Source organism: Leptonychotes weddellii, chromosome 8 (assembly GCF_054177405.1).
Source record: "Leptonychotes weddellii isolate Sample4059 chromosome 8, ASM5417740v2, whole genome shotgun sequence".
Lineage (NCBI taxonomy): Eukaryota > Metazoa > Chordata > Mammalia > Carnivora > Phocidae > Leptonychotes > Leptonychotes weddellii.
The window spans coordinates 51,246,244-51,262,314 of NC_138376.1; the positions used below are offsets into that span (position 1 = coordinate 51,246,244).

A 16,071-nucleotide genomic window follows, 5' to 3' on the forward strand; every position below is an offset into this window, starting at 1 on the left:
TGACTACTGCTATTAAGTATTAGTATCCAGATCATTTCTTTCCTATAAATACTTTTAAGAGCTCAAGTCAGTATCAACATCCCACTACACTGGCACTTAAGGAAGGATATCAACATTTAAATCTCCTCAAATAATTGGGTTTTTCTTTTTTTTTTTTTTTTTTTTACCAAAAACATCTCTAGCAAGGAACATCTATGAATTTCTTACTGACAACTTCCTAAAAGAACAAAAATGTGGAAAATCCAAATTTAGCACTACAAAAGCAAAATCCTGACACACAAAGTACCATAAAAATAGTATTTTTCCAACAGCAATAAAGGCTATAAAAAACTTAATAGGTTAAATAAAGATTTTATGTTAACTATATAAAGAAAACTAACTTAATTATAGAATATTAGGGGTGCCTGGGTGGCTCAGATGGTTAAGCGTCTGCCTTCGGCTCAGGTCATGATCCCGGGGTCCTGGGATCGAGCCCCACATCGGGCTCCCTGCTCAGTGGGAAGCCTGCTTCTCCCTCTCCCACTCCCCCTGCTTGTGTTCCCTCTCTCGCTGTGTCTCTCTCTGTTAAATAAATAAATAAAATCTTTAAAAAAAAAAAAAAATTATAGAATATTAAAAAATCTAAATAAATGGAAAGTCACATGTTCCCACATGAAAAGACTGTAAATACCAAATCCCTCCAAATTAATTTATAAAAACTATATATACTGCCAATCCAAATCCCAATATACTAAGAGGTAGAGTACTTTGACATGCTGATTACAAAAATCATCTGAAAAACATATAAGCAAGAGCTAGGAAATTTTTTCAAAATGACCAACAATGAGAAATTTACCCAATTACTAGATTTTATTAATAAAACATGAAAATCTATTATAGTAACCTTTCATTTACCTAAGTGGCAAAATTTAAAACACATTATTAATGGCAAATGTAGAGGAAAAGTCATCACCTACATAGTAATAGTAAGAAAAATCGTCTATAATCTAGACATTCTTTGTTGGAATCTATTCCTAAAAATATTCACACAAATCAGGACAGATATCAATATACAGATAAGTTTTAAAGACAAAGTAGTACTGTCTAATGAATGACCTCAAGAGCTCTTACTGGGTTGCATGACAGCAAGCTACCAAAATGGGGCCTCCCCTTCCCATACAATAGGAGGAGTTATACCCCATCTCTATTACTCACAGAACTAAACGGGCCCAAAGTCTCTAGGTGTTCTGGCGACCAGAATGTCCAAGCACCTCATGAACACCTTGTATCTAAGTTCACACTACCTGGCACCCAAGTCCATTGTGTTTACCTATCTGCAAGGCCATTCTCTTTGCCTTACAAGAAGGGAGAACAAAAGAAGGTAGAGGTACCTCTGGTGAAGCACCTGCACTTTGGGAAAGCTCACTTTACTGCAAGAATGTCAAGGATTTAAGAACCTATGCACTTGCTGATCCTTACCCCCATAAATTCCAGCCTACACCAAATAATGTTTATTGTTCCCTTTCCTCCTTACCCAACAATATTCAGTGAAGTGTTGTTAAAAAAAATTAAAAAACATCAATAACTAGAAACTATATGCCTAAGGAGAAACTATATATAGACATTAAAAACAATGAAATCTGTATAAACAGGTATATATAGATATCCATGAAGTACTTTTGAGGGGGTGGGGGGGAGCCACAGAACAAATTACAACTAGTAGTTTTAACACATGCAATCTTTGTCTAAAAAATAAAAGACCCATACATATACAAAAAAAAAAAAATGGAACAGTGCTTTTACCACATGGGCATGGCAAAGCACTGGGGATATTTCTGTGCAATAACTGGACATTTTTTCATCAATGATTCAAGCATCCAAATGGATAGGTACATAATCGAAACTTCAGTTCCTAACAGTTTCTTTATTTACTGTTTATGCACAAAATGGAATTTTAAAAAGATTTTTGAATCTTGAAGATTTTTTGAAACAGAGGAAAATTCACCTATCACTGCACAAGCTCCCTTCCAATTTCCAAAATAATCCCATAAGGTATTAATGTACCCATTGAGAATTACTTACAAGTCAAGACCCCAAACTCAGAAAAAAGTTAAAAGAAGAAAGAATGTAGGTAATTTAAAGCCAAAGATTCACTGACACTTAGAACCTTTTACCCTGCAAGGTTCTTTTGTTTAACCAAATCTTATGGATAAGAAATAAGAAAATATTAACATTACTATTTTAAGCCTAAAAATAAGCATAAAATATACAACATCATTCAAGTACTATTAGTACATTTGGCTCTTATACCCTGTCTTGCCTCCAAGGTACATACTGTTAAAAGAGCTTAGTTTATGAAACCTTCCTCCATTTACATTTTGAAAACCACTCTACCCTTGATACATTTTATAGACCACGGCCTCCCAAAGTAGAGACCAAAAGAAACTAGAGTCATTTAAGACCCAAAAGGGTGGAAGAAAAAGAACTAATACTAGAGAATATTAAAGAGCATTTCAGATGAAAGGAAAAGAATATAAATTCCACAGAACAGAGATGCAGTGGGTCATATATGTAAAATTTCCTTTCCTATTCTTCAAAATGACATTTAGAAATGCTCAGCCCAACCCCAAAGTATACAACTCTCCTCAATTTTACCTGATATTCTCACCTTAGACCAGTGGCTTTCACTCAGGGGTGACTTTGTCCCCCATGGGGATTTGGCAATGGAGCCCCAGGAGGTCGGGAGAGTGTTGGTGTACTAGCAGCATCTTGTGGGTAGAAGCAAAGATCTGCTGTCCATGATGCACAGGACCTCACCCACAACAAAGATTAACCAGAACAAAATGTCAACGTCTAAGAAACACTGACTTTGAGGTCCCTAAAATAATTTGGAGCCAAAAGACAGGAATTCACTCAACTTACTACCAAATCTAAAACCTACCTCCATCTGTATTCATATGTTAGTCCTTCCTTCTGCCAAGTACCTGTACTCCTATTTATGGCCAATCCTTTCACATTAAGACCCCCAACGCTTTTGCTTTCTCAAAGACACTGTACCTGCAATAGTATCTTCTCTTCCCTCTAAAAATTTCTCCTACTCCACTGAATCCTAAAGTATACAAACCCTAGTAACTTCCAATAAGCACAGAGATATACACACAACCACCTCAAATAAAAACACCTCCCTTGACCCCACTTCTTACTCCCTTAGAAAACAAAAGTTCTTGAAAAGTTTTCAGCATTCCCTATCACTAATTCCTCACCTCCCAGTCCACAGTTAACCCGGCTCCAACCTGAGCACCCAAATGCTCCACTGAAACTATCACCGCTGACCAAAACCAGCAGCCACTTCTCTACCCCTCTCACTATACCTCTCAACAACACTTCCAACTCCCTACTTGACACCTCCACTTGAATATTTAGGATAGGCACTCTGAAGGTAATTTGTCCAAAATACAGCTCTTTTAACATGACTTAAAAGTCAAACAATTTGGCTCCCGTCTTCCTCTTGATCTCGCTAGTACCAAAGTGCAACCCCCAACACCACACTTCAGCCAAATAGGCCAAACTCATCTCTGTCTAAAAGCTTCTGTATTTGCTGTTCCCTCTCCCTAAAGGCTTTCACCTCTGGATCTTCACCTGACTGGCTCTTCCTCATCCAGGTCTCAGCTCAAGTAACCTGTTTCAGCAATTTGGCCTTCCCATGCCCCTATGTGAATTACCCACAACTTAGACTTTCATAGCAATCTGTTATATTTCCTCATAGAATGTACTGCTTGAAGTCAGCTTGTTTTATTTACTGTTGGTCTGATCTTACAGAATGTAAGCTCCATGAAAACAGCAGCCTCATTTATTAATCTCCAGCACCCATGTATGTCAGGTACATACTACATGCTTAATAAGTATTAAGCAAATAAATGTATTTAAGGTGCAGTGAAGAATACAAAGTTCTAAGACAAAATCTGAGAGCAGAAATGAGGCAGTACTGGAGAGTTAAATCCAGACATCTAAGAGAGATTAATCACTGGAGGAGGGGAGTAAGAGATGAACATTTTAGCTGCCAAAACACAAAATGTTCCAATGCCATATCTTAATTACTAATTTTTTTTAAAAAAATTTTATACATTGGTATAAAATAAAAAGTATTTGTTTATGTTAGTGTCAACTTTATAGTACTCACTAGGAATATATATATATATATATATATATATATAAAATCTAGTGAGCAAAGAGCTCTGAAGCCAGATTGCAGAGTTTCAAATCTTGGCTACAGCACCTACAAGCTGTATGACCTTAAATAGGTTACTTCACCTCTCCAGACTTTGGTTTCCTGCCCATAAAATCATGGATAATACTATACCTCACAGGGTTGTTTGGGTGATTAAAGAGTGTTAATATATATTAATCAATGAGAACAGGATCTGACACAGTAAACATTCAACATGTTAATTACTATCTTTATACAGCACTTGGCACATGCTAAGTGCTCAATTAATACTTTCTAAATAAATGAGTGACCGGGGTGCCTGGGTGGCTCAGTCAGTTAAGCATCTGACTTAGGCTCAGGTCTTGATCTCAGGATCCTGGGACTGAGCCCTGCATCTCAGGCTGAGTGCTCAGTGGGAAGTCAGCTTGTCCTTCCCCTCTCCCTCTGCCCCTTCAACCATTCATGCTCCCAGGAAGGGAGTTGTGCTCTCTCTCTCTCCCAAATAAATAAAATCTTTTAAAAATAAATAAATAAATACGTAAGTGAGTAAGTGACCTACAGTAAATAACTAGTTTTCACAGCAATCATAATGTATCTAAACCTAACTACAAAAATGTTTTCAAATTATTTAAGTCCAGTTGGCTCAATTCAGGAACTTATTTTGGAAGCATGCAATACTGAGTTAACTGTAATAATATTTCATTCAAATACTGAAGTATCTACTCTGTGCTAAACACTTGGGATACAAAAATAAACAAGACACAGTTCCTGCCTCAAGAAGCTTAACTATTAAGAAACTTAAAAATATGTTAATTGAAAGATAACTCAGAAACCTTCCAGTCCAACACCCTTCATTTTAAAAATGAAGAACCTGAAGTCCAGAAAACTTAACTAAGTTGGCCAAAGATACAGCCTAGATAGTAAAGAGTCAAGACTAGAAGTCAGGTCTTGTAACTCCCAACTAGCTTAGTGGTCTTTTCCGCATGCCATACTGACTCAAAGTACTCAATGTGAAACAGATTTAGATTTTGATCCACCACTAACAAAATCCCTGCTAAATTACTTATTTACTGCATTAATGTAAATCAACTCAAACTTCAAGGGAGCTATGAGAGACACAAAAATAAACTATTGTGATTATGTAATACATTTTCGGATCAACAAAAGGGATTCTTCACATTTGGAGGGTTGGTGAATTAGTAGTTCTTTAGTCAGTTAAGAGTCTGTTTCTAGTCTTCCATGGTGGTTGTCCCATTCTCAGTCTCTATGCTGCATTTCCACTCACATTTATTCCCTGGAGACAACAATAAAAGCACAATATATACTGGACTGCTAAACTTAAACACTTAATTGCCAAGAACTTGAAAGGGGAAAAAAAAAAATCACATAGTATGATAGTAATTACCTTAAATGTACCATTTTGATTTTTCATGTAAGAAACCAAAAATATATCCACTGGTAGAAGTGCTGATGTGATAAGTGCAATCGCCAGAGAAAAAATTGCTGTTATGGTGGAGACAACTTCACTTTCCCGCTGACTTTGGTATTTACGAACATATATCCAACAGAATGCCAAAATAGCCTGAAAGAGAACAAAAAGAATGTTCTGTTACTGCCCTATGCATTCTCTAACACAGATGATAGTATGTGTTTGAAAGTTTCCAATGAGAAACTGTCAAATGAAGTTTCTTTTGGATGTATAAGGAAGGTCCACTACCTCTTATAAACTTGTTCAAGATTTATAATTTTCAAAGCCTATTTCATGAATGCAGTACAACCTCCCTTAGGTGCAAAGACACATTCACACACAAAACTTATTGATACCAGTGCTCAATTACATATATCCTCATTGAACCTCATTAATGGTTTCACACAACGTCATAGTTGTAATTAGTTTTGAATGCTTTTCACCTATAGATTTCTCCAACCTAAATAGAATATAACTTGAAGTGAAATTAACTTCTGCCCCATTATTACAGTTCAAGAATACCATTCAGCTAAAGATTAACTGCCAATAATCACCATGTATTGACAAATTATACTATAATTCAAATTTTAAAGGGCCTTAAACAAAGAAAAGTGAACATTTAAAATGAGTACACGTGCACTGCAAGGAACTTTCCAGTGATAAAAATAGACTCAGAGATACTGAGGATGACATCTCTAATCCACCAGGTACTCTTAATAGTTACCAATGCCTTTCTAATGACTAACACAGAGTATAGGACTTTACTCAAGATTCTCCAACTTTAGGGAGTATCAGAATGATCTGGAGGGCTTCTTATAGTAGAGAATGCTGGGCCCCACCCCCGGTTTCAGATTCAGGGGTCTGGAGCAGGCTCAGAAAAATCTATTATTTGTAACAAGTTCCCAGGTGAGGCTGCTACTGGTCCAGGAACTACATTTTAAGAAGCTCTGCTCTACTCAAATTTAGGGAATTGCAGATAGGTACTAAATCAGTGATTCTCAGCCTAGGCTGTGTTAGAATCACCTGGGCAGTTTTTAAATACCCTTATGCCGAGGCACCTGGGTGGCTCAGTAGTTAAGCATCTGCCTTCGGCTCAGGTCATGATCCCAGGATCCTGGGATCAAGCCCTGCATCAGGCTCCCCGCTGGTAAGCCTGCTTCTCCCTCTCCTGCTCCCCCTGCTTGTGTTCCCTCTCTGGCTGTCTCTCTCTCTGTCCAATAAATAAAAATAAAATCTCTTTAAAAAAAATAAATACCCTTATGTCTTCCCCACAAATCAATTCAATCAGAGTGAAGCTCCTCCAGGCAACAGCACTTTAAAAAAGCCTGAGGAGGGGCACCTGGGTGGCTCAGTCAGTTAAGCGACTGCTTTAGGCTCAGGTCACGATGCGGGGGGGTTCTGGGATCAAGCCCTGCGCTGGGCTCCCTGCCCAGCAGGGAGTCCACTTCTCCCTCTGTCCCCAACCCCCACACCATCCCCACTCCTGTTCTCTCTCTCTCAAATAAATAAAAATCTTAAAGAAATTAAAAAAATAAAAATAAAAAAGCCTGAGGATTCCAATCTGAGCCAAACTTGAGAACTACTGCTTTTGTTTCCCATTTTATTGACGTATAGTTGACACACAATGTTACATTAGTTTCAAGTGTACAACACAGTGATTCCGTAACTCTACTCCCCTATGCCATGCTCACAAGTGTAGCTACCATGGGTCGCCATACAACACTATGGTATCACTGACTCCCATGCTGTACCTTTCATCCTCATGACTTACTCGTTCCATAGGAAGCCTGTACCTCCCACTCTCCACCCATTTTGCTCATCTCCTCCCTTCCGGCAGCCAACAGTTTGTTCTCTGTATTTACGGGTCTGTTTCTGGTTTTTTGTTTTGCTTTTTATATCCCACATGTAAGTGAACTCATATGGTATCTGTCTTTCTGTCTCTGACTTATTTCACTCTCTAGGTTCATCCATGTTGTGACAAATGACAATGGAATATTACTGAGCCGTAAGAGAGAACCATTGTTTTAAATAAACTCTATTAAGAGCTCTGAAACAAAAGCGTTGTTTTGTCCTTTCACTCTTTTCAACAGATTCAACTGTTACTTCCTTTGTGGGTATCCTAGTTCAGGAGCCTGAACTGAACTAACACCACCACCTAATTTGTTTCACAGCTTCCAAATTCCCCTACCACAATCAAGATGTAAGAACAGTTCCACCACCGCAGAAAAATCCCCTTTGCCCTGTGTAGTTAACCCCTCTCTCTACTCTCCACCCTTGACAACCACTATTATCTGTCCCTATAGCTTCTGCCTTTTCCATAATGTAATAATGTACTTATATAGCATATCATCTTCTGAGTCTGGCTACTTTCACTTAGGATAATGCATTTTAAATCTATCTAAGTTGTTTCATGTAATTCCTTCATATTACTAACATTTCAGCTGGTGTCAGAACAGCAGGAAAAAATAAAGTGAGAACAGAATGTAGACTTTGGAACCCAGATGTTGGAGGAAAAAAAAGACCTAGATTCAAATCCTGGCTACTTACTAATTTATTTTTGTTTGGGGAAGTTATTTTCTCATGAATTTATATTAATATTTAATGGATTTATTTAAATGAATTCACAAATATTTAAAACCTTCTAATTATTTTGAAGCCACTGGAAGCTGAGCTTAATCATTCTATCTTTAGCAGGACCTGACACAAAGTATTCAATAATTTTTTTGATGAATTTCAAAAAGATCTGCACTTTCACCAAGTTCAAAGTGACGGGTATTATGGCAGAGGAAGCCGTTTGCCAATACCAGGCAGACAAGCAGGGAAAGGGCAACACAGCCAAAATAGTTAAGCCAAAGGATCCTGAACTTTTTGGTCTCAGGATCCCTTTATACTTTTAAAACTGAGAACCCCAAAGAGCTTTTTGTTTATGTGGGTTAAATTTATCAGTAGTTACTATATTATAAACCAAATGTCATCATCTATAAAATAGTAGTAAGAATACTTCATAGTACGTTATAAGCATAAAATAAGATGTAAAGAGTTTATAACACAGTGCCTGGCCACAGTAACTGCTTACCAAACAGCAACTGTCATATGAATTGTCATATGTTAATAAATCATATGAAACCAAATGTCATATGAAATAAGAGCCTTTCATAAGAGAAATATATGATTTTGCTAACAATCATAAAGGTTTAGAGCAAGCCCTAGCCCCTCCCACAAGATTCTAATTTAATTGGCCTGGGCATTAGGATTTTTAAAAACTCCCTAGTTGGTTTTGATGAGCAATCAAGGTTGACGACTGTGGCAGAAGTAGGAATGAGAAGAGATGAATGTTTCTTAAACTAATAAGCATATACACTGCCTGGGATCTTGTTAAACTGCAGATTCTGATTCAGTAGAGCTGGGGTCTTATATTTAGTATTTCTAACAAGTTTCCAAGTAATCATCACTTTGAGTAAGAAGAATAAACTTGCTTTACAGAAATGAAGACTCTGTCTTATATAGCAAAGGGAAATGTAATTGAGGATCTTGGGGGACTTAAGAAGAAAGGCTTAGATTTCGTAAAAGAAACAAAGTTAGATTATAGGATTGGAGGACCAAACCTAACCCATGTGGCAGAAGACACTGAAGTCCACCCTGTTTTCCCAGGATCACTCAAGTAGTCAATCTTAGTGTTCTGATTCTTTAGTAGATTATTGGCAACAGTTTTCAAAGTGTGAAGTCCTCCAACCCCCAGCAGTCCCAGAATCCTTTCTGGGGATTTACAAATTGAAAACGATGCTCATAATACTAAAAAGTCATTTGCCTTTTTCACTATGTTGATACCTGCACTCATGCTGCATTAAGTCAGTGGTAAAACTGCTGACAAATTAAGCATGAATCAAGTCAATGGCACCAAATTGTGCCAGTAGTTATTGTATTCTTCACCACCACATATATACACATACACACACACACACAGAGGACAATGTAAGACTTTGCTTAATGAAGCAGTAAAAATTAACTTTATTGAACTTCAACCCTTGAATCTTTTCAATACTCCATGGGGAAAACGGTGAAGTATGCATTGGAGCTCTCCTGCTGCACATCAAGGTGTTATGGCTGTCCCGAGGAAAAGCACTACCAGTAACTTAGGAGCTGAAAGCCACATCAGACACTCTTTTCAAGGTGTATCACTTTTACTTGTAAGTACAAGTGGTTAACTATGGTTATTCAGACTCGGATGTCCGGCATATTTTGTTGAAATGAACAAAGGGAACCTATCACTTCAAGAAAAAACAACAGACAGTATCCATTCCCAATGATAAAATTCAAGCTTTCAATGAAACTTAGAATTTTGGAAAACTTGTATCCATCACTGCAAGCTTGACAGTTTCTCAATACTTTTTTTCTGGGACATTTCTTCTAACAAGATCAGTGGTGAAGTTAATGAATGGGATATTTTATTATTATGTAATGAAATATATCCATATTTGGAATATCTGCATAACTCAGTGAACCAGATTTTCTAAATAATCAATGCTTCATGTTATAAAACCATGCACAGGCAAAAGATCCAAAGTATGACATGGACCAACAAATTTTAATGTAACAGAATGAAAAGTTTAATGACAGGATTTCAGATTCCACTGTTTCAACTAACCTTTAGAAAGCTTCCAGTTACTGAGTTTTGGTGTGGTATTTAAGAACATCCACAATTATCTAAAAAATACTCCTCTGCTTCCAAGGACATACCACTAAAATAGGATATTTTTCATATACTTCAACCAAAACAACACTCAACTGAATACACAAGCAGACATGAAAATCTAGCTCTCTTCTAATAAGCCAGGAATTAAAGAAATTTGCAGAAAATTAAATAGCCCTTATTACTAATTTTTTTCTACTCCGACATCTAGTTTCAAACTCAATTCCCTTCTCATTTTACTTTTTCCTTCTGTACTATCACCAACTTTAATACCTTCCCTTCTTCATCTATCCAAAGTCTACCTCAATTCCACTTTCTTCCAATATTGCTCTCTATTCTCTGCAGTCCTACTTCATTTATAAAATTGTACTTTGGTTTTCAGTACTTAAATCTGTTTTAAGAATTTCTGTTCTCGGGGCACCTAGGTGGCACAGTCAGTTAAGCGTCCCACTCTTGGTTTCAGCTATGGTCGTGATTTCAGGGTCATGGAATCTATCTGGGCACAGGGATCCACACTCCCACACTCAGCGGGAAGTCTGCTTAAAGTTTCTCTCTCCCTCTCCCTCTGCGCTCCCCCCCAACCAAACCAATAAAAAAATAAATCTTAAAAAAAAAAGAATTTTTGTTCTCCCATTATCTTCAGGATCTCTTTTTGTTTTGTTTTTTGTCTTTTTGTTTTTTTGTTTTTTAAGATTTTATTTATTCATTTGAGAGAGAATGAGATAGAGAGAGCATGAGAGGGGGGAGTGTCAGAGGGAGAAGCAGACTCCCTGCCGAGCAGGGAGCCGGATGCAGGACTTGATCCTGGGACTCCAGGATCATGACCTGAGCCGAAGGCAAGTCGCTTAACCAACTGAGCCACCCAGGCTCCCTCTTCAGGATCTCTTAAAGGCCATTTTGTTTTGTTTCCATCCTCCCACAATTTATAGCACAACTCATATACATTAAACGTTTATTAATGCATAACTGCCAAGATATTCCCACTAGACTTTGATACTGGTTACATGCTCGTTTGTTTTTTCCTAAACCAACTGAATATGATGGTCTGGAAAAGCTAGTGAACTCCTCAAGTACCATACTGGATGGGCTTTGGGGAACAGCGCCACCCTTTACTGTTTCCATTTTCTCCACCAAGAGGAGTAAAGTATGCTGCAGTGTACAGGCACTATTATTTTCTGGGAGAGTGAAGGTAGCAAGAGATAACTTTCCAGAAGTTTTCACACTTTTTTTTTTTTTGGTAAAGTTTCTGCTGAAACATTTACCAGCAAAACATACTACTTACTACCTAGGTTGCAGACACTGTAGTGGAATCTAACAAATACAAGTCTTGATTTCCCAAACTGAAGTTAGTGGGTTTGGGGGTTGATTTTGTTTTTTGTTTTAGTAATGCAACGCAGCAAAATACTTTGGGACACAATGCTACAACAGGAGGATAAAGACAATGAGGAAAGACAGTGAGAATGGGGAGGGGTATGGAGAGAAATAAATTGAACCCCCAAATAAAATAAGCCCAAGGGTTTTAATATGACGCAAGGAAGTAAAAACTAGGCCATTTGGGCTACGGAGGCCCACGTTCTGATCACTGGATAAACGGGAATAAGATGGTAGGGAAAGAAAGCACCTCAGTTCTGATAGGCTGTAGTATATACACCCTGATACTGGCAGTAAAGAGGGCTACAGCTCTTCCCTGCGTAAGTTTCTACATCCATCAAAAAAGACTGGAAAGGAATGTGAAACCTGGAAGTCAGAACGAACATCTCACGTCATCAAGGCAGAATCGCACAATGGGTAGAGAAGGTTGGAGACTCAATAACCCCAAGGGTAGGGAACACGGACAAACCCCAGTTAAAGAAGCAAAGAGGCCCCCTTCCAGATCAAGGCCAGCGGCTACTGAACTTGCAAAGATCAGGCGCCGCTGCCCCACACCTTGTGCTCACGTCTCACATGGGGACCAGAGGCCACTTCTCCCTTCTCAACCCCCAGGGTCTCCTCGGTCCCCAAACTCCACCCGTCCCAGTGCCCTAGTCAGGGAGAAGGCCAAGAGTTCCGAGAATGGGAACCTGCAATATTAGACGTCATCAGGGAAAAGACAGCAAAGGCGGCCGGAAATCCGTGCCTCCTTTCCCCACTCGGAGCGCAGCCCCCGCCCCGGAGCAGAGGAGCCCCCCGACAGTCCAAACTACAAGTGGGGCGGGGCGGAATGAGGAGGGTCTCCCGGGCCGGGAAAGGCCAGCTACAAGGCCGGCCCCTCCCTCTCTCCCACCAGTCCAAACACTGGGAAAACTACGAGCACCTCCCCTACCAGTAGTAAGAGGCCGAATATACACCAGCCGATCACCAGCTCCGCCGAAGCCGCGCCAGCAGGCGCCGCCGCCGCCATCTTCACTTCCGGCCCGGACTCCTGGGGTAAAGGGGGTGGGGAAAAGGGAGGGGGAAAGGGGAAAGAGTGCGAAGGACACAGCGCCCGTGCACCCTAGAGGTTAAAGGGGCGGAGGGGGCGGAGCAAGTAGTTGCCAAGGAGACCCAACCCTCGAGCGTCCCCTGGCGTTGAGCCGAGCGAGGGCGGGGCGCGCCCGGGACACCGTGACGTCACCGCGCTGCCCGCTCCTGAGGCGTTGAGAAGGTTCTACGTGAGGGTGTTGTTTTACTGCACAGCAACCTTGTTGGAATAATTGAATCGGACTCAGCTGATGGACTGGAAAAGCGAGGAGACTGCACAAGGGCCTGGATTGCGTTTTTCTAGAAATTCAAGCCAACGTTAAGGAGTTTCGACTTCCTCCTGGGAAGAAAGTTTGGCCCTCATGTCCAAGACAGAATGGGCCATGTAGTTAGCAGAGCTCACTAGGTTGCGGGAATGGCTGTCTGAAGAAAAAGTTTGCCTGATGGCCACATGACTTTCTAATTTGCTGGCATTGGGGCCCAGCCTGAGTAACTATTTTGCTGGACATTGCCTTATCACATGATGTTGTAGACTTTCTATTTAGCTCTATACATACCTGTGGATTTCAGTAATGACTTTGTGAACATATTCAAGGTGAAATTGCAGGCTGTGGTACTTGTTTAAGATTTTATTTTAAGTAATCTCTGCACCCAGTGTGGGGCTCAAAGGTCAAGAGTAGCACGCTTACCAACTGAGCCAGCCAGGCAACCCTGTGGTGGTGTTCTGCCTCTTCCTCCTAGTCTCCTAATCCTCTCCTGAGGGCTCCCTTGGCTAGAAGGAAAGGTCTAAGACAACCCCAGGCCAGTTTTCTCCCTTTTCCCCATGGCCCTAATCCCCTCTATAGGAAATGGTTGTGCATAACCTGCATAACAACCTTTGGGAGCACAGGCCAATCTCAGTGTAGCTGTAGTCTCCTACTTCTACCATCAAAGCAATCAGCCCTTCTTGGATATCCCAGAAGGAATCAGCCTGCACTCCACAGTTTGCTGTAGTTTTCCCAGGCCTGAGTCCAGTACCATCCCTCTGTATCTCTTAATTGCTGGAAACATATTTCAGATTCTTTAAGTGGCTCCCTTGAGGCCTCCCTTACTAGTCTAAGGGTTAGATGGGAACATCATAGCCCTATGTTTCCCCACCCCCAAACACACACTGTCCGTTGGGGTTAAAGGTAGAAATCCACAAACCAGGAGCAATTCTTATGAAAGAAATCTCTTCAAAAAAAATGAAGGAAAGAAAGAAAGAAATCTCTTCAATTTTTCTGCTCCCCACTCCTATCTATTTACTGACATTTTATTTGGCTGAGGGGTTCAAGAATTGTAGAATAAATTCCTTTCACAGCCCTTTATAATTCTCATATGAAGGAGAATTTATGGCTAGGAAGGAGACAAAGAGTTAAAGACTATAATCTTCCCCACCACTTTAAATTTTATGTGAAATTGGAGTTTTTAGCAAGACCAAACTGAACCTTTTTAATATCTGATATACTGTCCATTGAATTAAGCCCGTTTAATAAACTGCTTTAGCTCTTTTGCTGACTCTAAATGCCTAAGTATTGGGGTCCTGTTGGGTAATTGCTTGATTTCAGGTAGGAAAACCTTACAAACCTGTGTTGCTGATAAGTGTGACTACTTACAAGAATTGTAATAGTTTGAATCAGGAAAATTGGGAGAGAAAAGAAAGAGAATGTGAGGCATCTGGACAGGTAGAGAGATGCGCATGTCTCTCCATTCTTCAGCTTAGTCAGGATGTACTATTCATTTCACATGCAGACCAAGCCAGCAAGGATGAAACACATTCTCCTGGATGATGTTCTTAAATCTAAGAAGCCTCCAATTATAGACCAGAACTCTTTAAAAATAATAATCTTTATTGGTTGTTTGTAATTATAAAAGATTGCTCACGTTTAAAACTTCCAAGCATGAATAATTTAGAAACTGAAAAGGTCCTAATAAATTAACACAGTTCTCCTCATGCCAAGATGCTTGCCTTTAAGAGCTTTAAGGATTTTTGTGTGTGCATTCTAATATGTTCCATGAGGGTGCAAAAAACCAACAGATAATCCTTTCCTGCTCCCCGAGTGCTATAGACTGAATATTTGTGTCACACACACACACACACCCAAATTCGTATGTTAAATCCTAAAGCCCAGGGTGATGGTATTTGTTGGTAGGGCCTTTAGGAGGCACTTAGGTCATGAGGGTGGAGCCCTCGTGAATGGTTAGTGCCTTTATGGGAAAAGACCCCAGAGAGCTCCCTTGCCCCTTCCACCATATCAAGTTACAGTGAAAAGACAGTACTAATGAACCAGGAAACAGGCCCTAGCCAGATACTGCATCTGTTGGCACCTTGATCTTGCACTTCCTGGTCTCCAGAACTGTACAAAATAAATTTGTGTTGTTTATAAAGTCACCCGTTTATGGTATTTTTGTTATAGCAGCCTAAAGAGACTAACACACCTGGCATTATAAAAGAATGCCCTTGCCCTCCTCCCCACCTAAGTACTCTTAGGAAGGTACCAGGATTTCTGTGGACTCCGTTACATTTTTTTTTCAAGATTTTATTTATTTATTTGAGAGAGAGAGAATGAGAGACAGAGAGCATGAGAGGGAGGAGGGTCAGAGGGAGAAGCAGACTCCCTGCCGAGCAGGGAGCCCGATGCGGGACTCGATCCCGGGACTCCAGGATCATGACCTGAGCCGAAGGCAGTCGCTTAACCAACTGAGCCACCCAGGCCGCCCCATTTTTTTTTTTAAGATTTATTTATTCATTTGAGAGAGAGAGGGAGCAGGAGGAGGGGCAGAGAGAGAGAGAGAGAGAATCCCAAGCAGACTCCACACTGAGCACGGAGCCCAGTGTGGGGCCAATCCCAGGACCTCGAGATCATGACCTGAGCTGAAACCAAGAGTTAGATGCTTAACTGACTGAGCCAGCCAGGCACCCCAACTCTGTTCCATTTTAAGTTCAAAGAAATGGCCATGTAGAGCCCATCACTCCCAAGGGATTTAATAAGAGAACACATTGCAGAAAACCTTCTATCAAAACTTAGGCCCATTGACTATGTTAAGAGGGCTAGAGCCCTCTGGAGGAAAGCAACATTTGTAAGAGAACAAGTATCCTCCCCTCATTCCTCTATCCTTCAGCTTTTAAGTAGTCCCCCTCCCCTAAAGACAGTGAGAGGAGGAAACACAAGAGAATCACCCATATGGTTAAAAGGTGTGACCTGAATTTCGGGAGAGGCCCAGCATCTTGCTGTAAGTGCTGAGAGTGGCTGACTCAGAGTTGCCTGG

General features: G+C 40.2%; 1 protein-coding gene across 1 annotated transcript in view; it reads right to left on the reverse strand.

The window, feature by feature from the left end:
- LMBRD1 (LMBR1 domain containing 1) overlaps window positions 1-12,905 on the reverse strand; it is a 107,317-nt gene extending 94,412 nt beyond the window's left edge. Inside the window, exons 1-2 of the mRNA XM_081829349.1 lie at window positions 12,647-12,905; window positions 5,592-5,768 (exon numbers count right to left, since the gene is read on the reverse strand). Of these exons, the coding sequence (XP_081685475.1) occupies window positions 5,592-5,768; window positions 12,647-12,724 (255 nt within the window). The 5' untranslated portion in view covers window positions 12,725-12,905. The remainder of the gene's footprint in view (window positions 1-5,591; window positions 5,769-12,646) is intronic.
- Between the last annotated feature and the right edge of the window lie 3,166 nt (window positions 12,906-16,071).